This window comes from Galeopterus variegatus, unplaced genomic scaffold (genome assembly GCF_000696425.1).
Source record: "Galeopterus variegatus unplaced genomic scaffold, G_variegatus-3.0.2 Scaffold3996, whole genome shotgun sequence".
NCBI lineage: Eukaryota > Metazoa > Chordata > Mammalia > Dermoptera > Cynocephalidae > Galeopterus > Galeopterus variegatus.
The window spans coordinates 58,199-81,913 of record NW_007730107.1 but is presented as its reverse complement, the minus strand read 5'-3'; the positions used below and the strand labels follow the sequence as shown (position 1 = coordinate 81,913).

The 23,715-nt window shown below is 51.0% G+C and overlaps 3 protein-coding genes across 15 annotated transcripts in view; 2 read left to right on the top strand and 1 right to left on the bottom strand.

The window, feature by feature from the left end:
- SKA1 (spindle and kinetochore associated complex subunit 1) overlaps window positions 1–2,176 on the bottom strand; it is a 104,614-nt gene extending 102,438 nt beyond the window's left edge. The window contains exon 1 of one of the 2 annotated variants that reach the window (XM_008586471.1): window positions 1,994–2,176. In XM_008586471.1, the coding sequence (XP_008584693.1) occupies window positions 1,994–2,176 (183 nt within the window). The remainder of the gene's footprint in view (window positions 1–1,993) is intronic. The other variant, XM_008586469.1, reaches the window with a different exon arrangement.
- On the top strand, window positions 1,691–8,227 carry CXXC1 (CXXC finger protein 1). Its single transcript, XM_008586473.1, has 15 exons — window positions 1,691–2,428; window positions 3,670–3,788; window positions 3,891–3,991; window positions 4,283–4,518; window positions 4,610–4,786; window positions 5,184–5,210; window positions 5,288–5,533; window positions 5,702–5,809; window positions 5,981–6,165; window positions 6,456–6,663; window positions 6,743–6,853; window positions 6,993–7,042; window positions 7,187–7,283; window positions 7,568–7,720; window positions 7,803–8,227. The coding sequence occupies exons 1-15, from the start codon at window positions 2,426–2,428 to the stop codon at window positions 7,947–7,949; spliced, it is 1,968 nt and encodes a 655-aa protein (XP_008584695.1). The 5' UTR covers window positions 1,691–2,425; the 3' UTR covers window positions 7,950–8,227.
- An 895-nt stretch (window positions 8,228–9,122) lies between these two features.
- Window positions 9,123–22,077, top strand: MBD1 (methyl-CpG binding domain protein 1). 12 transcript variants are annotated; one of them, XM_008586453.1, is made up of 17 exons: window positions 9,123–9,406; window positions 10,841–10,975; window positions 13,705–13,819; window positions 13,913–14,079; window positions 14,166–14,248; window positions 14,471–14,511; window positions 14,892–15,038; window positions 15,142–15,270; window positions 15,411–15,485; window positions 15,603–15,719; window positions 15,803–15,871; window positions 16,522–16,689; window positions 17,008–17,292; window positions 17,386–17,523; window positions 17,889–18,020; window positions 18,106–18,167; window positions 19,322–20,996. In XM_008586453.1, exons 1-17 carry the CDS (start codon window positions 9,132–9,134, stop codon window positions 19,359–19,361), a joined length of 2,178 nt encoding a protein of 725 aa, XP_008584675.1. In that variant the 5' UTR covers window positions 9,123–9,131; the 3' UTR covers window positions 19,362–20,996. The 12 variants fall into 12 exon arrangements, with proteins under 12 accessions (XP_008584675.1, XP_008584674.1, XP_008584676.1 ...); XM_008586452.1 differs by lacking the exons at window positions 15,411–15,485; window positions 19,322–20,996 and adding an exon at window positions 21,091–22,077; XM_008586454.1 differs by lacking the exon at window positions 15,411–15,485.
- The last annotated feature ends 1,638 nt before the right edge of the window (window positions 22,078–23,715 follow it).

The following is a 23,715-nucleotide window of genomic DNA, read 5'->3' as shown; positions in this document are numbered from 1 at the left end:
TTTATCACTACAAAAAAACACCCAACAGCAAAGATAAATAATAAAAGGGAAAGAAAGGAACAGAAAAAATATAAAACAACCATAAAGAAATTAATAAAATGGCAGTAATAAGGCAATACTTTTCAAGAACAACCCTTAATGTAAATGGATTAAATTCGCCTCTTAAAAGATATAGACTGGCTGAATGGATTAAAAAACTAGACCCAACTATATGCTGTCTGCAAGAAACTCACTTCACCAATAAAGACATACATAGACTAATAGTGAAAGGATGGAAAGACATTCCATACTTATGGAAACCAAAAATGAGCAGGAGTCACCATACCTATAACAGATAAAATAGACTTCAAACCAAGAACTAGAAAAAGAGACAAAGAAGGACACTATATAATGATAAAAGGATCAATGCAGCAAGAAGATATAACAATCAAAAATATATATGCACCCAACATTGGAGCAGCCAGATTTATAAAGCAACTGTTATTGGATATAAGGGGAGAGATAGACTCCAACACAGTGATAGTTGGGAATGTTAACATGCCACTCTCAGCACTGGACAGATCATCTAGACAAAGAATCAGCAGAGATATATTGGATTTAAACAGCACTATAGACCAAATGAACTTGACAGACATATACAGAACCTTTCATCCAACAATGACAGAATATACATTCTTCTCATGAGCATACGGCTCATTCTCCAGGATATACAAGATGTTGGTCCACAAATTAACTCCCAACAAATTTAAAAAGACTGAAATCATATCAAGTATCCTTTCAGAACACAATGGAATAAAATTAGAAATTAACAACAAATAAACTTGGGAAACTATACTAATTCATGGAAATTAAACAAAATGCTCCTAAATGACCAAAGGATCAAAGAAGAAATAAAGCAAGAAATCAAAAAATTCCTTGAAACAAATGAAAATACAAACACAACTTACCAAAACCTATAGGATTATGCAAAAGCAGTACTAAACTTATGAACTGTTTATTTCTGGAATTTCCACTTAATATTTTTAGACCATGGTTGACCCTGGGTAACTGAAACCATAGAATATGAAACCACAGATAAGGGGAGGCTACTGTATATATACATTAGTAAATTACTTGAGTACTGATTTTCTCTGTGCTTGCTGGCAAACTAGAATTGAAGTGGTAAGCGTTCGGATTCCCGTACCATTCAGGTATCTATCTCCTGAATCATCAAAAGGTTAGATAAATAACTTAGTTTTGGCTTGGTGATGTGCAACCTTAACATGAGTAACTCCATTTTAGTTTGGTTTGTTAGGCCTAGTTACGAGCTCGGCCCACCTATCCTATCGATTAGGAGCTCAGTCCAAACCAATGGCCTCCTATAAATTTCGACATACCTTAGAATATTTATACTCAATTGTAAGGTAATTCTACTCATATAGCTTTATCTCTACGGAGATAATCACGGATGATCATAAAGACGTATGTTTAAGATCTATGTTCCGTTGCAATTTTTAGAATAACATTTGAAGATGTTCAACAATAAGGAAATGGACAAGTAATCTGTGTTTATGATGTTACTCTATTGTGCAACTTATAGAACTAAAATAAAATTTGAAATTAGTTTAAGAATTACGTTTCAATAAAAAATAAAATAAATAAAAGCTGAACCGTGCCAGGCCTGGGTGAAAAACTAGGAGGAGTGAGAGAGGGAAATAGTGGTGGCAGGTCAAGTCGGCGACAACGGTGGGGACTGGTTAACGTCGCCGTGCAAGACACACACAAAGCCTTCGGCGCCCCAATAACACATACGGAACAGGAAAGTGATTGAATGGAGGAACGAATGAGACTTGATTCACATAGTGTTTCGGGAGCAGTCACTTTACCTGTGAACCTCTTTGCAAGACAAGCGGCCATGTACGGTATCGACCGCCAAGATGGCGGCGTCCTTACGGAAACCGCGATTAGGACGCCGCCATGTGTCACCTGGAACGTACGGACTCGACCCACTTACGGAATCAGATTCCAAGATGACGGCATCTGCGTGGAAGTCGCGCAGTAGGTGCTGCCATGTTGCCTCTAACGCCGAAGCAGCACAAGCTGCCACCGTACGGACTCGACTAACAAGGTGGCCGCGCCCTCGAAAAGCCGCGATACTGGCGCGGCCATGTTTCAGCGAACGTACGGACTCGGCCATCGTACGGACTCGATGGTCATGATGGCGGCGCCTGAGGGACATTTGGGGTCTCCAGGCGGGCGACCCACTTGTTTGCCGCGGAGCCGACACACGGGGCCTGCGCAATAGGAGTACGGTGTCCGGGAGGCACGACCAGAAGCGGAAGTAGTAGCGGGCGCCTTTGCAACCGTCGCGGACGCCGCCGAGTGGTCTGTACAGCTTCGCGGATCGCTGGCGGGGCTCGCGAGCGGGTGTGCCGAGAGCGGAGATATGGTGAGTACGGGGTGCGGGGACGGGTTCGGCGGTAGAGGTCGGTGGGGTTGGTAATGGTGGGATCTGTCACAGACGCGTGGGGGTCTGTGGTGAGCCGTAACCAGAGCCCGGGTAGAATGGGGGGGGGGGGGGGTGGGGGGGGGGGGGTGGTCGGGGGTGAGCCGTGACTGGAGTGTGTGGACAGACTGGAGTCTGCGGACAGAAGGGGGGGGTCTGTGGTGAGCCGTGTCTGGAGTGTGTGGACAGACTGGAGTCTGCGGACAGAAGGGGGGGGTCTGTGGTGAGCCGTGTCTGGAGTGTGTGGACAGACTGGAGTCTGCGGACAGAAGGGGGGGGTCTGTGGTGAGCCGTGTCTGGAGTGTGTGGACAGACTGGAGTCTGCGGACAGAAGGGGGGGGTCTGTGGTGAGCCGTGTCTGGAGTGTGTGGACAGACTGGAGTCTGCGGACAGAAGGGGGGGGTCTGTGGTGAGCCGTAACCAGAGCCCGGGGAGAATGGGGGGGGGGGGGGGTGGGGGGGGGGGGGTGGTCGGGGGTGAGCCGTGACTGGAGTGTGTGGACAGACTGGAGTCTGCGGACAGAATGGGGGGGTCTGTGGTGGGCCGTGACTGGAGTCTGCGGACAGACGTGGGATCTGTGGAGAACCGTCTTGGAGTTCTGTGATGAGCCATTATGGGGTTCCGTAACGGAAGTTTAGTGGGGACTCCGGAGGCAGTTCCGTGAGAAACTGATGGGGGCTCCTTGGGCAGAGGGTCTGCGATGAGCCGTATCGGGCAGTCTGTAGTGAGCCGTGGTTAGGAGCCCGTGTCGAGGCATCCCTGGACAGCCGTGATCGGGGGTGTGGCTGGGGGTGGGGTCTGTGGGGTAAGTAGCGGGGGATCTGCGGGAACCGTGATAGGAAGTCTGTGGAATAAACCATGCGGTGTCTGCGAAAACCTCTGATGGGGTGATATGTGGTGAATATATGTGCAGGTTTGTTATGAGCAGTTCTGGAGTGTAGATAGTGTTTCCGTGGGGTGAGTGACGGGAGGGCTGTGACAGGGGTGGAGATTTATAAGCAGAGTAAAGGGATATTGACAGAGTGGTGGGGGTCTCTGGGGGCCACGATGGCGAGATTTATGAGCCATGATGAGAAGTCCATGGGCTGAGTGGGGATCTTCGCTGAGCCGTGATGGGGCTGTACTGGGGGATGTGCCACCATGATGGGGGTTTTTTAAGGAGCCATAATGGGGATGTCCCACAGGAGGGAGATGGTTCAGACCCAGAACCTCCAGATACTGGGGAGGACAGCAAGTCAGAGAATGGGGAGAATGCGCCCATCTACTGTATCTGCCGCAAACCAGACATCAACTGCTTCATGATGTGAGCCTGGGAGAGGTGGGTGGGACTGACACCTGGCAAGGTTGGGTGAGGCTGATGGGTCATGCCCCCTCACCTCTCCACCACCTGCTCCATCCTGTGCAGTGGGTGTGATAACTGCAATGAGTGGTTTCATGGGGACTGCATCCGCATCACTGAGAAGATGGCCAAGGCCATACGGGAGTGGTACTGTCGGGAGTGCCGAGGTAAGGGGTGTGGGGTGCACAGGGAAGGCAGGTGAGGCTGGGAGGTTGGGTCATGGGGAGTAGCTACGTTATGTCCATGGGCAGAGTGATTGCTGGTCTGAGGTGAGCTGGAATTGGAGCTCCACTGTGAGCAGTACTAGAGGATCCCACAGGAACGGGTAGCTCTGCCCTGGATCCATGGGGTACAGCAAGTACGTGGGACAGTAAGGGAAAGCAAAAGAAGAAAGTGGGTCTGGGACCATTCAAGCCCCCCCATGCAAACCCACCTTGGCCTCACCCTTTGTCCCACAGAGAAAGACCCTAAACTGGAAATTCGCTATCGGCACAAGAAGTCACGGGAGCGAGACAGCAATGAGCGGGACGGCAGTGAGCCCCGGGATGAGGGTGGAGGGCGCAAGAGGCCTGTCCCAGATCCGGACCTGCAGCGCCGGGCAGGGTCAGGGACAGGGGTTGGGGCCATGCTTGCTCGGGGCTCTGCTTCGCCCCACAAATCGTCTCCACAGCCCTTGGTAGCCACACCCAGCCAGGTGAGTGGCTGCAGTGTTTGGGATGGGTAAAGTGATCCTATCTTGGGCTCTCCTTGGGTTGTTGATATCTGTTCTGGGCATCTTCCTCCAGCATCACCAGCAGCAGCAGCAGATCAAAAGGTCAGCCCGCATGTGTGGTGAGTGTGAGGCATGCCGACGCACTGAGGACTGTGGCCACTGTGACTTTTGCCGGGACATGAAAAAGTTTGGGGGCCCAAACAAGATCCGGCAGAAGTGCCGGCTGCGTCAGTGCCAGCTGCGGGCCCGGGTGAGCAAGGACAGAGCTGGGCCAGGTCGGGTTGGGGTGGTGGAGGGCTGTTGGGTCCAAGAAGGGCTGGTTGAAGCTAGGCATGGATGGGCCAGGTGGGGTGGGGCCTAATTGTATCCAGGGAAGGGACCTGGCATGTCCAGATGAATGGGGCATGACCAGGTGTGCTGGGTTGGCAGGAGAACCCCACAATCCTGGGTGGGCAGGGTGGGGCTAGTTGTTTTCAGGTGGTCAGGCACGTCAGGGCAGATCAGGCAGAACTGAACATGGCCTGGTGGTGAGGGATAGGGGGACAGGTGCAACTGGGGAGGCAAGGCAAGGCTAGGTGGGTGGGGCCAGGGCAAGGCCACCCTCCATCCACATGGGGCTGACCTGGGCCTTCCTCCTGCCGGCACAGGAATCGTACAAGTACTTCCCTTCCTCGGTGAGTCCAGCCCCCCAGGGCGGGGCGGGGCATGCGGGCAGGGCGGTCAGGGCCAGTCCTGAGATTCTGCCCCGCAGCTCTCGCCGGTGACACCCTCAGAGTCCCTGCCAAGGCCCCGCCGGCCACTGCCCACCCAACAGCAGCCACAGTCATCACAGAAGCTGGGGCGCATCCGTGAAGATGAGGGAGTAGTGGCATCATCAGCCATCAAGGAGCCACCCGAGGCTACAGCCACACCTGAGCCACTCTCGGATGAGGACCTACCACTGGACCCTGACCTGTACCAGGACTTCTGTGCAGGGGCCTTTGATGACCATGGGCTGGTGAGCAGGCACTAGCATCTCATGGTGGAAGGGTGGAGGTTACAGAAGCAGAGAGAATCCCTAATGAGGAGAGAGGAGGCAGAGGATATGGAAGGCTGATTGGGCAACGAGTAGGTGGTAGCATTGTCATGAGTGGGGAAGATGGGTCAATGTGTGCCCTGCCTGCAGCCCTGGATGAGCGACACAGAAGAGTCCCCATTCCTGGACCCTGCACTGCGGAAGAGGGCAGTAAAAGTGAAGCACGTGAAGCGTCGGGAGAAGAAGTCTGAGAAGAAGGTGATGGAGAGGGCAAAATGGATGTGGAATGAGAGAGGATGGGGTGGGGAGGGAGAGGAAGAGGTCAGGGGCTAAATGGGGCAAGAGCCAGAAAGCGCTGGAACGGAGGGGAATACAGGGGTCTGGGGCTGACTTCGCTTCCACCCTGTCCTTACTTGTCTTGCCCTGTAGAAGGAGGAGAGATACAAGCGGCACCGGCAGAAACAGAAGCATAAGGACAAATGGAAACACCCAGAGAGGACTGATGCCAAGGACCCTGCATCACTACCGCAGTGCCTGGGGCCTGGCTGTGTGCGCCCTGCCCAGCCTGGCTCCAAGTATTGCTCAGATGACTGTGGCATGAAGCTGGCAGCCAAGTGAGTCATTCTTGGGGGGGGGAGGTCGTTAAAGGTAGTTAGGAAGTACAGGGTAGGCATGAACAGAGCCCTCCATGTCTACCAATTAGTCACCTATTCACCACCATTTGGTCAACCAAACACCCACCTGTTTATCTACCCACCCACCCATCCATCTACCATTCAGTCACCTATTTACTTACTTTTTCACCATTTAGTCACCAATCCATTTTGCCATCCTTTGGTCACCTCACTCATCTTGTTACTTGCCACGTTCCCTGCCATGCACCCCACACACTGCCATCCTGCAGCCGCATCTACGAGATCCTCCCCCAGCGCATCCAGCAATGGCAGCAGAGCCCCTGCATTGCTGAAGAGCATGGAAAGAAGCTGCTCGAACGCATTCGCCGTGAGCAGCAAAGTGCCCGCACCCGCCTCCAGGAAATGGAGCGCCGATTCCACGAGCTCGAGTCCATCATTGTGCGTGCCAAGCAGCAGGCTGTGCGCGAGGATGAGGAGGTGAGCAGGCAGGGGCCCAGCACGGCAGGGCCTGGTACTTGGTCCCGTGTGACCTCATCTTTTTTTCCACTCTGTGCAGAGCAACGAGGGTGACAGTGATGACACAGACCTGCAAATCTTCTGCGTCTCCTGTGGGCACCCTATCAACCCACGTGTTGCCTTGCGCCACATGGAGCGCTGCTATGCCAAGGTCAGGGTGTCAACCTGAGGGGGTGCACAGTGTGGGAACGTCAGTGGGCCACGCAGGACAGAGTTGCTGTCTGGGTGGTGTCTTGGGAGGGAATGCAGCACACATCCACAGTTCCGTCCATTTGTGCTCATCCCTCCAGTATGAGAGCCAGACGTCCTTTGGGTCCATGTACCCCACGCGTATTGAAGGGTGAGTGAGGGTGCCACACAGCGTTAGTGGAGGGGGGTCAAGGCTGGGGTCAGAAGTAAAATGTGTCTGGAGCTGGGGCGTGGGCAAGGATAGGTCGGCCTTCTTCCTTCTGTCTCCATCCCCTCTCTCTACTCCAAACCCCAGGGCCACACGACTCTTCTGTGATGTCTACAACCCTCAGAGCAAAACATACTGTAAGCGACTCCAGGTGCTATGTCCTGAGCACTCACGGGACCCCAAAGTAAGGTTTTCCCTTAACTCCCCCCATTCTGCCCTTCCTCCCTGCCTCACTGTCCCACATTGATCCCTTTCTTCCTCACCTGCCCTGCTTCCTTCCTTTTCCCTTACCCAGCCACTTCTATTCCTCTCACTTTCCTTGCTGCATCACACTCCATTCCTCTCCTTTTCCATGTTTCTTCACCCTCCCCTGAACTCTCCATTCCTTCCCTTCTTCCTCCCTAAGCGCCCATTTCTAGACTCTTCCCTCGCCAACCTTATTCATCCCCACCCCTGGTCTCCCTGCAGGTGCCAGCCGACGAGGTATGCGGGTGCCCCCTTGTACGTGATGTCTTTGAGCTCACAGGTGACTTCTGCCGCCTGCCCAAGCGCCAGTGCAATCGCCATTACTGCTGGGAGAAGCTGCGGCGTGCCGAAGTGGACTTGGAGCGCGTGCGTGTGGTAGGTTTTGATGCTGGATGTGGCCAGGGTCAGGTGGGGCTTCAGGTGCCACTTCTTATGGCTCCTTCCACTCCCTTGGCAGTGGTACAAGCTGGATGAGCTGTTTGAGCAGGAGCGCAATGTTCGCACAGCCATGACAAACCGAGCAGGATTACTGGCACTGATGCTGCACCAAACAATACAGCACGACCCACTCACTACCGACCTGCGCTCCAGTGCTGACCGCTGAGCCTCATGGACCCAGAACCCTCCCTGCATTCCAGATGGGGGAACTGTCGTGCATCCCACGTGTCCAGTCCTCCATTCATCTGTTTCTTTGACTGTCCCTGAGTTTCTCCCTGTGCCCATGCACCATTTGACTGCCCATCTGCCCTTACCGAAGGGTCTCAGAATTTCCCTCCGTCCTTGTCTCTCCATTTTCTGTGCCTGGGCTGTGGAGTCTACTCACCTTGCCTCCCCCCCTCCCTGGGTTTTGTTAATAAAAGTTTGAAGAACCAAGGAAGATAACTCCTGATGGTCTCCACACTTGCTGCAGTAGCAACTGTGTTCCCAAAGCCCTGGACACACCTGGCCTCAGGAGGGGCTGCAGTGTAGGCTGAGTATACACTTGGTACCCACTCTGTGCTCTTGTGGGCTGTGGGGACTTGTCAAGGGACAGCCCAATGACCAATATTCTCAGCTTCTCGTTTTGGGAGTGGGCATAGCGCCAGCACTCATTCAGTGTGTAGCTGATTTACCACTCCTGTGTGAGTGTTAATATCCTCCAGACCAGAGGCATATTCAGTGATGGATGCAAACCCCAGTTTTGGGACACGCATAAAACACGAGTCCACTCTGTGCTGGGAATCCCACCTCATCCCCTCTCTTAGTCGCGGCACAGCTTGGCCTTTGGGGAGTGGACACACCCTCACTCCATGCCTGTCCTCTGTTTACCTGCAGCGCGGCACCGCCCCCTTCCCCAGTTTCTAACGAAGGCGCTGGGGCCTGCGCGCCGCGGAACTCGTTGCCTCCAACCTCCCGCAACTGATCAGCGGGGAGGAGAGAGCAGGACACAATGGCCCTCGGGGAAATGTAAAGAGGGACCTGAGAGCACTGGCGCGACCTAGGGGAGAGGTGAGAGAAGAGGGTCGGCTGGAAAAGGGAGTGCGCAGGCGCAACCCCAGCCTTCGCCGCCGCTTCCGGTTTCCTCGTCGAGGGGCCAGAGGGGACAGAGAGCGCAGGCGTAACCCCTACTGTCACGCCTCCTTTGGTTGGGACTGGAGGGCGCAAGCTCTTGCGCAGCGTGGGGAGGACGTGCCGGCTAGAGGAAGGAAGAGCGCAGGCGCTGCAGGTCCGTGCTGGTTCGAGAGGGGCGCGTGGATCTTAGCGCGCAGGCGCAGTAGATCCCCGGCAAAGGGCGCGACGCTGTGGGATGTCAGCACGCAGGCGCAGCAACCGCCCCACTACGGGCACGCGCCGTCGAGGCGTTAGAGCGCAGATGTTTCGCCGGAGGCGGAGCCCTAGAGGCAGGCAGCGGATTTCCGGTTCCGGGAGCAACCAACGGCAGCGGAGGCGACAGCTACCGCTTGAGAGAAGTCGACTGTGGAGGAGGAAGAAGAGTAGGGCAAGGCGGGAGGTGAAGTCGGGACCATCGCCATGGGTCCTCGATCCTAGAGCGGCGGGAGCTACTGTCCTGGTGCCAAGCTGGTAAGACAGCCGTGGGAGTGGAAGTGGAGATCGCTCAAGCGCCGCGGATGGGGAGGAATTGAGGTTCACATCGCTGACGGGGAAGAATGAAGGGCCCTCAGGCCGATGAAGGGGAGGAATGGCGGCGTTAGAATATTGAAAGGGAGGGTTGGGGGAGTAGGCGGAAGACGAGGAGTGGGGCTCAGAACTCTGACAGGTGGAAGTGTCGGAATCCTAGGACGAGGACAGAGGAATCGGGGAAAGCAGAACGCTGAGGGGAGATATTGGGGCCTCTCAGGAAGAGGGAAATAGGGGTTCAGAACACTGAGAGGGAGAAATGAGGGGCCCTCAGGCTGATGACAGGGAGAAATGCGGTGTCGGAATCCACAAAGGGAGGTACAGGGCGATCATATGGAAGACGAGGAGAAATAGGGGGTCAGAACGCTGACAGTTATGGATGGCATGATCCTGAGACAAGAACGGAGAGGAATGGTTGGGGGTGGGATTTTGAAGGCTGAGGGGAGAAATAAAGGCTTATGAGAGAAAAAGGGAGGAGTGGGGACCTTTTTGGCTGTAGGGGAGAGGAATAGGGAAGTTTTGAAGCTGAGATGGAGGAGGAATTGTGGGTGAGAACACTGAGGGAGAGGGAAAATAAGGGGAGTACTTGGGCTGAGAAGTAGGGGAATAGGAGGCTTCTAGACTAAGGAATGAGGAGCTGTCCAGGCCAAGGATATGGAGGAGTTGGGGGCTCTCTCACAGAGGATGCAGAGGAAGTTGAAGTCATAACACTGCGGGAGCAGGATAAGAGGACATCAGACAGGGAAGGAATGTGATGGTTAAAACTGAAGGAGAGAAATTGGGAACTCCTGGCTCAAGGAAGGGAGTGGAGGAATGGAAGGGCAGAACACTGAAGTAGAGTACTGAAGGCAAGAGGAATGGAGGCCTCTTGGGCTGAGGATGGGAGGAATGGGTTCTCTCAGGCTGAGGATGGGGAGTATGGAAGTCTTATGGTGACAAAGGCAAAGAATAGGGACTCTTAGGTAAAAGACAGGGAATGTTTCCTGTACCAAGGACAGGAAAAAATGAGGGGAAAGAATGAAACATTCCAGGGTTGGCAATGGCAAGAGATGATGGGCTCTTAGTCTGAGGATGGGGAGAAAGAGGGAATCAGGACACTGACAGTAAGGAATGGGGACACTTGGGTTGAGGGTTAGGAGCAGTGGAAGCTACCAGGTCAAGAAGGGGGAGGAATGAGGAGTTCCTGGGCCCAGGACAGGGAAGAATGGGGTGGGCATGCAAGGAGGGTTTTCTTCCATATATGAGCTGGTTACCTATGACAGATCCTAGATCTTGGGAGAGCAGTAATGGGTAACAGTGATTTGTGTCACCTGGGGCATAGTTTGTCCCTTCTTAGAGCCTCAGTTTGCCCCATACCCCTCTCCCCGCACTTTGCAGGCTGCTGCTCCTTCCCATTGCTTCCATGGCTGAGGACTGGCTGGACTGCCCAGCCCTGGGCCCTGGCTGGAAGCGCCGTGAGGTCTTTCGCAAGTCAGGGGTCACCTGCGGGCGCTCAGACACCTATTACCAGAGGTACTGGGTGGGTTGTGGGCAGAGTCGCGGGTGGGGCTGAGCCTGGTTAGGGGCAGGGTGAAATCAGAGGGTATGGTTAAACTTATGGGTAGAGTTAAAATCATGCACATGCAGTTAATTCTCATTGTTCACAGATTTCATATTCGCAAATTCATCTACTTAGTAAAATTTATTGGTAACTCCAAAGTCAATAGTTGTGATGTTTTCATAGTTATTTGCAGACATTCATAGAGCAATGAAAAATTTCAGTCACCCAATGCATGGATTCCCAGCTGAGGTTGAACAAGACCTTTCTGTTTTAGCTTTCATACTGTAAACAAGCATCCTTTTCCTGGTCTATTTAGTGCCACAGTTTTCCCATGTTTGTGCTTTTTGTTGGTGATTTTGCTGTTTAAAGTTGCCCCCAAGTGTATTGCTGAAGTGGTGTGTAGTATTCTGAGTGCAGGAAGGCTGTGATGTGCCTTACGGAGAAAATACCTGTTAGATAAGCTTCTTGCAGGCATGAGTTACAATGCCGTTGGCTGTGAGTTCAGTGTTATGAATCAAAAGTATGGTACATCCAGAAAAAGAAGAGGAAATTTGCCAGTGCGTATGTGAAGCTGCTCTGGAAAGTACAAAAAGTAACATCTGTAGTACTTGATGAATCTAAGGAAAAGACAGGAAAGCAGCTAAATGTGTTGATCTGTGAAATGATGACCGATAAAGCGTAGAGGACAGCATTGTTATGAGAAAAGCCAAAGTCATGTTATCCAGGGTTAGGAAAATATTAAACCAATCTCAGCTAGTGCTGGCTGGCTTGCACATTTCAAAAGGTGATACAGCGTGAAAGATGTTAAATGTGCATGCAGTGCAGGCTCTGCAGATCAGGAATCTGCGGAAGACTTTTAAAAATACCTACTAAGTGTTATACAGGAAAAGGGTTATATAGAAGAGTAGGTTTTCAATGCCAGTGAGCCTAGCTTGTTTTACAAGAACATTTGCAAATGAACCTATGTAATGCAAACAACCTCCAAAGCCCCTGGCTTTGAATCATTCAAAGACTATGCATTTAATCATTTGTGAGAAATATATATTAAGTAAGGTGTCTTTAAACAGAAACACACATAAAACAGGTTGTATATTGATTGGTTGATGAAAATGTTATGACCAGAGGCTCACAGGAACCTAACCCTGTATTTCCCCTAGGAGCAATGGCTCTATATTTACTAATTCAGGGTTCATGGCGACTTTATAGAACATAACTACCATGAATAGTGAGAATTGACTGTAAATACATAAATGTAGGTGTTTAGAAACATTTACATGTATTTTAGGATATATTAATGATGTGGTTTTTAGATTTCCTACACTCTTCCTCACTTTTTTTTTGTACCTAAGTTGTCATTTTCCTAGGTGGATATAGTAAAATTACAAATGCAATTACTTTTTTGTTTATATTCAGTTGCAATTTTTTCCTATATTTACATACTTGTATAAAACTTTTAAAATTTACAAATATAAGTGCAGTTGTCAGGAATTATAAAGGATATGAGATTTTACCCTAATTAGGACAAGATAGCAAGTAAATTTGTCACAGTTTTTTGGATGCTGATTGGAGATATGAGATTCCTGAGTCAGAGATGAAAACAGTTTATTAGTCACAGCAGTAGCAGGATCTGGAATACAGTAGTACTCTCTTATTTGCGGGTTTGCTTTCCGTAATTTGTTATCCCCTGTCGGCCGTGGTTCAAAAATATTACATGGAAAATTCCAGAAATAAACAATTCATAAGTTTTAAATTGCATGCCATTCTGAGTAGTATGATGAAATGTCACGCACTCTTGTGCTTGGATTGTGAATCATCTAGCGTATCCACACTGTATGTGCTACCTGCCCGTTAGTCGCTTAATAGCCATCTTGGTTATCAGATCAAAAAAACATAGTATATACGTTCAGTACAATCTGAAATTTCAGGTGTCCACTGGGAGTCTTGGAATATATCTCCTGTGTGTGAGTGGGGGAATACTGAGTCATCATTTCTGTGCCAGTTCCCCAAATCCCAATTCCCATAGGATAATGTGAAGAGGGCTAAATATCACCCACACACTCAGTGAGTTGTATTATAGGAAAGGAACTCTGAGTTTAGGGAATTAAATATTTTATTTGCTCTGGAAGGAGAAACTATCTCTTATCTTCCAAGGTTGTTTGCTTTACCAACATCCTTGAAAAGATAGTTTATTACAAAGGACAATCAGCATCTCTCTTGCAAAACAAGCAGAAATCCAAAAGACCCTAGGAGTATTGTCTCCCAACATCAGTTGCATATGCTTTATTTTGTATGTATTTGCATTTATTTATAGGTTTTTAAAGCATTTGTGTTGTCCTTTTTTTACTTGATTATGTATTTGGTATGCAATGCTAATGTGTTTACACGTTTTTTAATATATCCGTGTTCCTACTTGAGTTTATTTTTACTTACATAAAGTATTTTCAATACCACCAATGTTATACATTGTAAATACATTTGTGTTTATTTACACTTATGTTATTTATTGATATTTGTATACATGATAGTATTTATATTCATGTTTTATATGCCTGTTAATTAGGGTTAGTTAGGCTGGGGCCTGGGCAGGGTTCACAGGCAGATTCCAGGCTGCCTCCCATATCCCACCAGCCTTGTGGGAGGGTTGTGTGGGTGGAATGGCATTGGCTTTACTTGGGTGACAACCCATCCTGGCCCATCCCAGCCCTACAGGAGACAGGATCCGAAGCAAAGTTGAGTTAACCCGGTACCTGGGCCCTGCGTGTGACCTCACTCTCTTTGACTTCAAACAAGGCATCTTGCGCTATCCAGCCGCAAAGGTATTTCATGATGTGGGGTGCCCAGGCAGAGGTGGCTGTACCATTTAACACCCACTGACCCACAATTTCTACTGTCCTCACACTCATCTCTAGGCCCATTCCTTGGTCGTCCCCAGCAAGAAGCAAAAGAAGCCTTCGAGGCCGGCCAAGACACGGAAATGTCAGGTTGGATCCCAGAAGGGTGAGGTCAAGAAGGATGCCCTGGGGGATGATACCAAAGCTGACACTGACACAGCTCCAGCTTCGTTCCCTGAGCCTGGGTGAGTGTTGGCCTAAGGTGAGACAAACGGGTGAGGGTTGTGATTGGGGTGCTTTCAGGGCCCCACACCTGTCTTTGTTATCCCAGGTGCTGTGAGAACTGTGGAATCAGCTTCTCAGGCGATGGTACCCGAAGGCAGCGGCTCAAGACATTGTGCAAGGACTGCCGAGGTAAGTGGCTTCTAGGGGATGGGGCAGGCCCTGTGTTAGGCTAGGCTGGGGATTGAATGGTGGCTGTCAGGACAGAGGCTACAATTGTGGGCAGAGGTTGGATATTGGAAGTATCAGGTCTAGGTAGAGGGTGAACAGTGGGAGTCAGGGCAGAGGCAGTGGGTGAGGTCAGGTGTCTCTTTCTCCCTTTTTACTTCTCTCCTTCTCTCTCCCTCCCTCCAGCACAGAGAATTGCCTTCAACCGGGAGCAGAGGATGTTTAAGGTAAGCACAACCTGCTTCCTCCTCACAACCCCGCAGTGGAAGCGGATGTGATGGGGCTGGTAGAGGGTCTGCAGGAATGGCGATGGGTCTACAGGGTGTCAGAATCATTTTATAGAGCTAGCCATGGGTCACTAGACACGATAATGGGAATTAATAGGGTGTCGTTAGACACGGTGATGAAGTTCACAGAGGACTAGCTGTCATAGTAACGGTCTCAGTGATGGCTGCTAACCAGTAATTATTAGATACAGTGATTAGGCTAGTGGGGACTAGCAGATGTGGTGATGGGTACTGATGTAGGGTCAGCAGACACAGGAGAGGCAGTGCTCTTGGAGCCACTCTGACCAGGCCTGTGACCTTGCCCCACTCATTAATGGCAGCGTGTGGGCTGTGGAGAGTGTGCAGCCTGCCAGGTAACTGAAGACTGTGGGGCCTGCCCTACCTGCCTGCTGCAGCTGCCCCGTGATGTGGCCTCGGGGCTATTCTGCAAGTGTGAGCGGAGACGCTGCCTCCGGATTGTGGAAAGGGTGAGTTGGGTAGGTGGGGTGGTCCCAAAGCTCACCGAAGCCCCTGGCACTTATGACCCTGGCCCCATGCATCAATGCCTCTGCCCCCCCCACACACACACAGAGCGGAGGGTGCGGAGTGTGCCGGGGCTGTCAGACCCAAGAGGACTGTGGCCGTTGCCAAGTCTGCCTTCGCCCTCCCCGCCCTGGTCTCAGGCGTCAGTGGAGATGTGTCCAGCGGCGCTGCCTACGGGTGAGTCAGGCCAGAGCAGGCAGAGCTCATCTTGCTGTTGTAGTTGCCACTACTGCCGCTTCCTCTCAACCTGGCCTTGCCCACCTCATGTCTTCTTTTCTCCCCCACCCCACACTCATCTACCTGCCCCTGTGTGTCAGCACCTTGCTCACCGACTTCGTCGCCGCCATCAGCGATGTCAGCGACGCCCTCCCCTGGCTGTGGCTCCCCCTGCTGTGAGTGCCCCACCCCACCTCTGCCTGCCTGTCCTGTGCATGATCTCTGTACTCTCAGGGGGTTCTTTGTCTGCCTGGTGCTACCAAGCCTAAACCACCCTTTTGTATCTCTTCCAGGGTAAACATGGTCGCCGTAGGGGAGGCTGTGACTCCAAAATGGCTGCCCAGCGACGTCCCCGAGCTCAGCCACTGCCTCCGCTTCCCCCATCAGAGCCCCCAGAGCCCACAGAGCTGGTGAGGCCCCAGTGGGCAGGGGGAAGGCACAGCCCTAATCTTACCCAGTACCTGCCCTGACCCCACCCCCTTTGCCTCTGCAGCACCCCAGAGTCCTGGCCCCCTCGCCACCTGCTGAGTTCATCTATTACTGTGTAGACGAGGACGAGCTAGTGAGTGGTTCCACCCTACCTGGATAAACATAGACCCTCTCAGAACCCTTGGTTATCCCCAAAGAAGCAGATGCTGTAATGGGCCTAATAGGGGAGTAGTAAGGCACTGTAATGGGTACTTGGATGGGATGAGCAGATAAGAGGAGAAGAACTAATGTGGGATCAGCAGATGCAATGACAGTGCCTAATGTCAGGTACACCAGTGCCTAATGTCTGGTGGCTAATACGTGACTAGCAGACACAACAATGGGCTAACAGAGGAGCAGGCAGCACGGGCTAGGGTTCACGTAGGATGAGCAAACAAAGCAGGCGCAGTAGTAGGAGTTAATTGAGGGCCAGCAAAATCCTACTGGAGGTGAGGGTCAAAGACATTGTCTTGGTAGCTAGTTCAGGACTGGCAGGTAGACTGATGGATACTGTAATAGAGCAGCCACAGTCCTAATAGTATTGAGGGCCAGCCAACACAGTGATAGTGGCCAATGTTGAACTAGCAAACACTGAGGTGTGACCAGTTGGGAGTCGAGAGGCTGACTAGTGTGCAACTCACCCCCTCCAATGGGGCTAGAGGAGCTCAGGACCAGCCATGGAGTAGGTGTTAAAGGTAGCCTCTCCTAGTCCTAGTGACAGCACCACCATTCCCCTCACCCCAGCAGCCCTACATGAACCGCCGGCAGAACCGCAAGTGCGGGGACTGTGCAGCCTGCCTACGGCGGACGGACTGTGGCCGCTGCGACTTCTGCTGCGACAAGCCCAAATTCGGGGGCAGCAACCAGAAGCGCCAGAAGTGTCGTTGGCGCCAGTGCCTGCAGTTTGCCATGGTGGGTGGGACAGGAAGGGTCAGGTGGATGGGATAGGTTGGGCTAGGTGCCCCAGTGCCTGGGAGTGGTGGGCAAACCTGGTAGGTGGGTGGGCAGGGCAATGGCTTTGGCCAAGGATTAGTAGACATTGCACTGGGGTAAATGAGCATAGGTGGCACTGGCATTGCTCATGGGAGACTAGCAGGCTCAATGATGAAAGGCTCATATGTAAGCAGATTCTGTGCTGGGACTAGTGGGAGGTTAGCAATCATGTTGTGCAGGGCAAGGTGTGGTCAGTTATGGCACCAGGCAGCCATAGCACCCCCTCTTTCCTCACAGAAGCGGCTGCTGCCCAGTGTCTGTTCAGAGTCCGAAGATGGGGCAGGATCACCCCCACCGTGCCGTCGTCGAAAGAGGCCTGGCTCTGCTCAACGGCCCCTGAAGCCCCCCTTGACTACACGCACAACCCGACCAGGCTGTGCCAAGGCTCCAATGAAACAGGAAGCAGGTGGTGGCTTTGTGCTGCCCCCACCTGGCACCGACCTTGTGTTTTTACGGGAAGGCGCAAGTAGTCCTGTGCAGGTGCCAGGCCCTGCTGCAGCTTCCACAGAAGCCCTATTGCAGGTGAGGGCCCCACCTTATCCTGCTCTTCCCAGCCCTACCCAGCCTTGTGCCAGGGAGCTGAGACCAAGTCTGCTGCAATCCTCCCTCACGCAGGAGGCCCAGTGCTCTGGCCTGAGTTGGGTTGTGGCCTTACCCCAGGTGAAGCAAGAGAAGGCGGATGCCCAGGAAGAGTGGACACCGGGCACAGCCATCCTGACTTCTCCTGTATTGCTGCCTGGCTGCCCTAGCAAGGTGGGGGCAGTAATGGGTGTCCTGTTGATGCCATAATGGGGTGGTCTGTAAGCAGAGTGATAGGTGTGCTGATTGCAACCTTTCCGCAGTTTCCCTGCCTGTCTAACAGACACCCCACCCTCCACAGGCAACTAGCTTTGCCCGCTTTGCTGCCCAGCTAACAGAAAAATGGAGATGAGTGAGGAATGGGAATTGGGAAGGTTTGTAGGCAGAGAGATAGCATCTGTGCTAAACTGATGTAACTGAGATTTGTGAGCACAGTGACTGTGCTGCTAGAGATTTGTGAGTACAGTTGTTGGCTGATAGAGATTTCCCACAGGCCGACCCTGCCCTTCTAACTGCTGCATGTTTCCCACTTCTCCCAGGCAGTAGACCCAGGCCTGCCACCTGTGAAGCAAGAGCCACCTGACCCTGAGGACGATAAGAAGGAGAACAAGGATGACGCTGCCTCTGAATCAGCCCCAGAGGAAGAGGCAGGAGGGGCTGGCACGCCTGTGGTCAGTGCTAGGGGATGTCCCACCCTGCCCTGCCCTGCCTTAGCCTCACCGGTCCTGATGACCCATGATGTTAATTCTTCCCTAGATCACGGAGATTTTCAGCCTGGGTGGAACCCGCTTCCGGGACACAGCAGTCTGGTTGCCAAGGTGTGCCCCGCACAGTGAGGGGTGGGGAATGGGTGGGAGCCCACCAGATGTGGGCCCTGAGTTTTGAAAGTCCAGCCGGCAATTTGGCATGGTACAGTGGTAGGTACAGGTCCCGCACCGACTGTGCTGACTATGATCAGTGAGGGGGTGTATTCAGGACCACAGAGATTTCTCCTGAGACCCAGCCCAATAGCATTCCAGGTCAGGGTTCTGCCGGGGGCAGGGAAGCGGTGGGGCAGGGGACTCAATGCCCAGCGATAAGAGTTAAAAAGAAAGATAAGGGGTGTCTGGTTCCCATCTCCCTAAGAATAGCCTGCAGATGTCAGACAATATATAAATTCTTATTCAGAAAACAATCATTTGGGGTCATGAAGGCCTTTGAAGTCTCCAAGAAATCACTTTAGAGTGGGCTGTCCCCTGGTGATGGGGAGTGTGTGTCACAGAAGTGGGGCTGGGCTGGGCTGGGCAGTGGGTTGTGTGGGAAATCTGGGTCCACACGTAGCTATGTGACCTCCAGCTCATCTTGCTCCTCCGAGACCAGCTTTTGTGGATGGGTTCGAGTTGGGTCTCTTGAGACTTTCCTGAGCCTGTTAAGGTTATTAACTGTTTCAGCGGCTACACAGAACTGTCCCCATAGGCCAGACAATAGGATGATGGGTAGGTGTCTGTAAAGACTGGGATGGTGAGAACAGGACAGGGGAATTCTGGCTCCTGCAGAATGTTGACAGGCCCTGCACAGAACCCCAGACACAAGCAACAACTGTGGCCTAAGCACCTGGATTTCTTTGTTTCTACAAACCATTTCCAGCAGACAGAAACTCTTCCAGCTGTACTTGGGTGATTACAGAGGTACTTATTGAGCCCCTGCTGGGTGCACAGCAGTGTGGGAGACACAGCAATGAATACAGTGAGCTCTGTAAGGCTTACCCTTAAGGGGACACAGTATCCCTACATTCAGGGAGCTTATAATTTAACTGGAAACAATACATGTTAACAGAAAAGGTGCTGTGCTGTCTGTAATGGTGTTTTTAGAAGAGAGGAAAGAAAAGGGGAAATGGATGGAGGACATGGAATAGGAGGAAATGGTTTTGTGATGCTCCATTTTGCACAGAGCAAACCTCATTCAACATGCAGACCTGCTCCTTCTTCTCTAGGTCCAAGGACCTTAAAAAACCTGGAGCTAGAAAGCAGTAGACTGGAGGCTTCTGCAGACTGTAGGATTCGAGGTGATATTTGCAGACCGGCTTTATGAGAGACAACACTGATCTACTAGGGCTGGACCATAGATTGGTTGTCAAGGCTTTTGTCAGCACCAACCCTAGGATGAAAACCTAGCCCCAAACCGGAGGAGGAGGTCAACTCAGTTCTTTGAGCTTACAGAAGTAAGCAGAAAGGAAGAGGAAGTCAGAGTAGAAAGTTTGTACCTCTGCTCCTCCCTGAGAGCCTGAGTGTGAAAAGAAGTTGGATGTTAGGGGTGGGGGATGTGGGGTGGGGAAAGGGGATATAATTAAAGCCACCACCAAACAACCTAAACAAGCCATCTTCATAAATCATTTTAAGTGGCTTCTGGATGAGACCTGGCAGTGTCTCTCAACATTTCCTCAGGGAGGCAACATTGAAAATGTAATGTGAATAAATGAGAGGAAAGGAAAGGAACTGCTGTTTGGTGAGTTCCTCCTGTGGACCCAATTTATTTAATCTGCACAATAAACAGTCTTTTTAGGAAGACATTGATTTTGCGCATTTTTGCAGATGAGAAAATTGAGACTCAAAAGAGATTAACTTTCCCAATGCAAATAGCTAGTGTTAGTAGAGCCTAGAATAGAATTGAGGCTGTAAAGGACCTTGTTCTTTAAGCTACTAAACTGTAAACTGTAATTCTGTATGCAATAATGTGTAATATTATAGTAAAAGGAGTTTTCAGTGATCTTGAAAACACACAGTGGGTTACTATAAATACTAAAATAAATCCCTTATGCTCCTGCCTCTAGCATGGTTTAGGGAGTGCCAGGGCAGTATGTGGATACAGTCACCTTGTTGTCAGCATCTGTTTATCCAGAATCTGGGTTCTCTGCAGGACCAATGTGCTGCATAGGATTCCTCAGATCCTAAGGGGTATTCCTCCCTGCTGGATGCTGGCTATTTTGCTTGTTACCCTTACTCCCCCTCCTCAGCCAAAGCAGTCTTTGGGAACTAAAGCTGCCAGCTTGTTTCATCTTTGCTGACAATATTCATCTCCTGCCCTCTGATGATCTTTGTGCTTGGTTCCTGCCCTCAGCCTGAATGTCCACCGGGAGGCTAAATTCCTCCTTTGAGTCCTGCTCAAGGACCAGTCTTGGCTCAGCCTTACCTCACTCACTCTCTCCAAGACTTCATAAAGTGCCAAGAAAATTAGGCCTGTAAGTTTTTACTTGGCCAGCTTTACAGGGTCGGGACTGAGTGAGTGCCTCCTTAAGTTTTGTATCCTGTATGCCTCCCTCGCCTTACCTTTGTCCCAGCCCTTCAGCTTTAGGTATTTAGATGCTGATTAGCCATTTCCCAATTCTAACTCATACTGTACAGCTCTCTGCCACTCTTCTCTGCCCTTTCTTTGTCCTGCCTTACCTTGTTCAGCCCTAGTCAAGATTATGATAATGCTCTGTCCCCCCCAGGATCCAACCATCCAACCCTGGTATTCTGGTAACTTAGTGATGTTCCAAGGGAAATGTATTTGATTGGCATTCTGACTCATATGAGTTAAGAGTCTGATTACCATGTGTATTAGTCAGGGTACAATTAGAAGAGCAGAACCACTAAGATAAAGATAATGTATAAATGTATTTTAAGGGATTTATTATAGAGATTTGACTTTATGCAATTGTGGGAGCTGGTTAAACAGTCTCTGTAAGGCTGTTGTCTTTGCATCTAATGCTGGAGCTTGAAGTCTGCAGGGCAGGCAGTCGGGAAGGGAAGATGGATGTAAAGTGTGGGAGACCAAGGACACATTGGAGCCCAAGAGCACGAGCTGGAACCCACGAGGATGGACTGGAACCCATGTCAGTCTCTCGCCACCTCCAGCTTCGGTGATGTGGGTGTCCTGCAGAAGAAGCTGGTGCCCTTCCTCACAGAGTTAAATAAGCATCTGGCCCAGGACTTAGAGAAGCTGAAGGAAGATCCCGGGGAAGGTGGAGCAGCTGCAGGTCTGGCTGCAGGCCTAACTGCTGCCCCACACCAACGAGGTGAGCCAGCAGATAAATGACAACATGTGCAACCAGCAACAGCGCCTGGTGCCCCTGCACCAACCTTGCGAGTGTAAAAACAATATGCAGCTGCTTCACTTCTGCCCTCCAATTATCGGGCAAAATGCCTCTTGTGGGCCCATCCTAACTGGAAGCATACAGGCAAGGGAGTTTGGGAAACATAGCCTAGCCAAGGTGACATATTACAAAGCCACCCTGCCATGAATCAGCTCCCAAGGGTCTCACTACTCAACTGAGGATAACTTGATAAAACTTTGTTGCTGAAAATGCAAAGCTGAAGACCATGGATTTCATGGTGACCTCAGCAAGTACAGAAATTCTGTCAAGCCCACCTAGAAAAAACTTGCTGGTCTCGGCTATTTTTGTGTCGTTCACTCAAGTATTGAGAACCTAGCTCATGGTAGGCACTGTACTTAAAACTGGGATACAGAAATGAAAAGTATATGGTTCATGCAATTTTATTAAATGCATCAATATGTACTACAAATGGTGAATGGATTTCCAACTTTATTATGGAATTTAATGCTGAAAATATAGAATTAATGAAACTGTCAGCAGGACAGCCCGTTTGTGAACCTCGGGGCATGGTAGGAATTGGAAATAATTTAAATAGTTTCTATCTCTAAGCTGTTCTATTTTAAAGTTATTTTAAAATGATTTCTATTGTCCCATACACTGATTTATATGCTTAGTGTTTCTTCTGGGAATGTCTTGGTGGTAACAGTGTTGACTGTCGCTGAGAAACTGGGATAGTGGGTGGCAAGATCAAGGTCAGTTATGTGGAAAGACCTTGGGGGAATCACTTCTCTAGGCTTCGGAGGGCGTTGGCTGAAGGCTGAGAGGCTCACCGTGCTTGGCACCCGGTTCGACCCCTCCAACCTCAGGATGGGCCCGCCAGGGGGCGCGGGGGCGAGAGAACCCGCCCTTCCCGACCGCGGCCATCCAGCCAGAGCCCTGGAGTCACTACTCCCTAGCCTGGCCGCCCAGGGGCGTGGCCTCCGCCCTACGCAAACGCCTGACCCTGGGTCGGGCCCAAAGGGAAGCCGACTACCCCTCTTCAAGTAGTGGAAAAACAGGCAAAACCAGAGTTAAATTAAGGGGCTCGCCCAGGGTGAGGGCGCGGCACGACGAGCTCAGGACCAACGCAGGGACGTCTGAGGGCAGCCGGCTGTGGCCAAGGTTCGGCTTCCCCCGTCGCCTCCGAGAACTCACTTCGCGAGAGCCTCTGGGCAGCTCAACCTCGGGAATGCCCGACTGGGCAGCTCCAAATCTCTGCCTTTTCCTAAATCCTGCCCCGGACCGAGGTTTTCACTGTTTCCCTTCTTTCCCAAGGGTATGGGGTAGGGGGTTGGTTCTGCCCAAATCTACAGACGGGCCAGACGCCTGTGGGACTCGAAGATCAAAGAACCGCCCCTCAGGACACCGTCTAGAGAACCGAGACGACCGTCTAATTTCTTTCTTTTTTATTTGTTTCAGGCTACGTAAACTCTTAGCAGTAAATGAAAATGAGTATTTTACCGAACTGCAATTGAAAGAAGAAGCATTATAGGAGGAAAAGAGACAAAATGAGAGAGAATTATTAAAAGAGATTATTAAAGGAAAAAGACTATTTTCTGGCTGAAAAGCTGAACCAGCAATTCAGGAAATGGAATCCAAATCTAGAAACGTACCAGAAACAGAATCCGAAGTGGGTGGATTACAAATGATTAAGGAATGCTAATTTACAGTAAATGTCAGCCTTAAGAGGGCATACGCATTAGTTGTACTTTGGTTATTATTATACGTCAAACTGATGTAGGTACTGATATTTGTTCTGTGCTTGCCCCCCCCTCACTAGAATGGGAGTACCAAAGTGTCATTCTTAATTGGCTTTTAGTATCAACTACCACCCTGCTGTTGACTGGAAATACAACTGTGGTTTCCACCTGTGCTGAGGGCCCGTTCTAGGTTCCCTATTCTGTGTTGCCTGTTATCCTGCCTGGGATCCTGATTCTCAGGAACAAGTTACCTGGACTTCTGATCCACGTCCTGACCCTCTACTCAGCCTCTTGGTCTTTATTTTGCCCAGCCAGGTGCTACTGCCCCACCAGCCATTCAATCTGTCCTGTCTTCTAGGATACCCTAAGTCTAAGCCCTGGTTTCTGCACAGTGCAGTGCGAAGATTTTATTAATAACAGATTTATTATTACTAGTTGGGTGTTTTGACAAGGCACTTAGGCTCCCCGAGCCGTAATTGTCTTAGCTGTAAAGTGAGGATGATAATAACTGCTGTTCCATCAACCCTGTAAGATATTTGTGAGGCCCAAAGG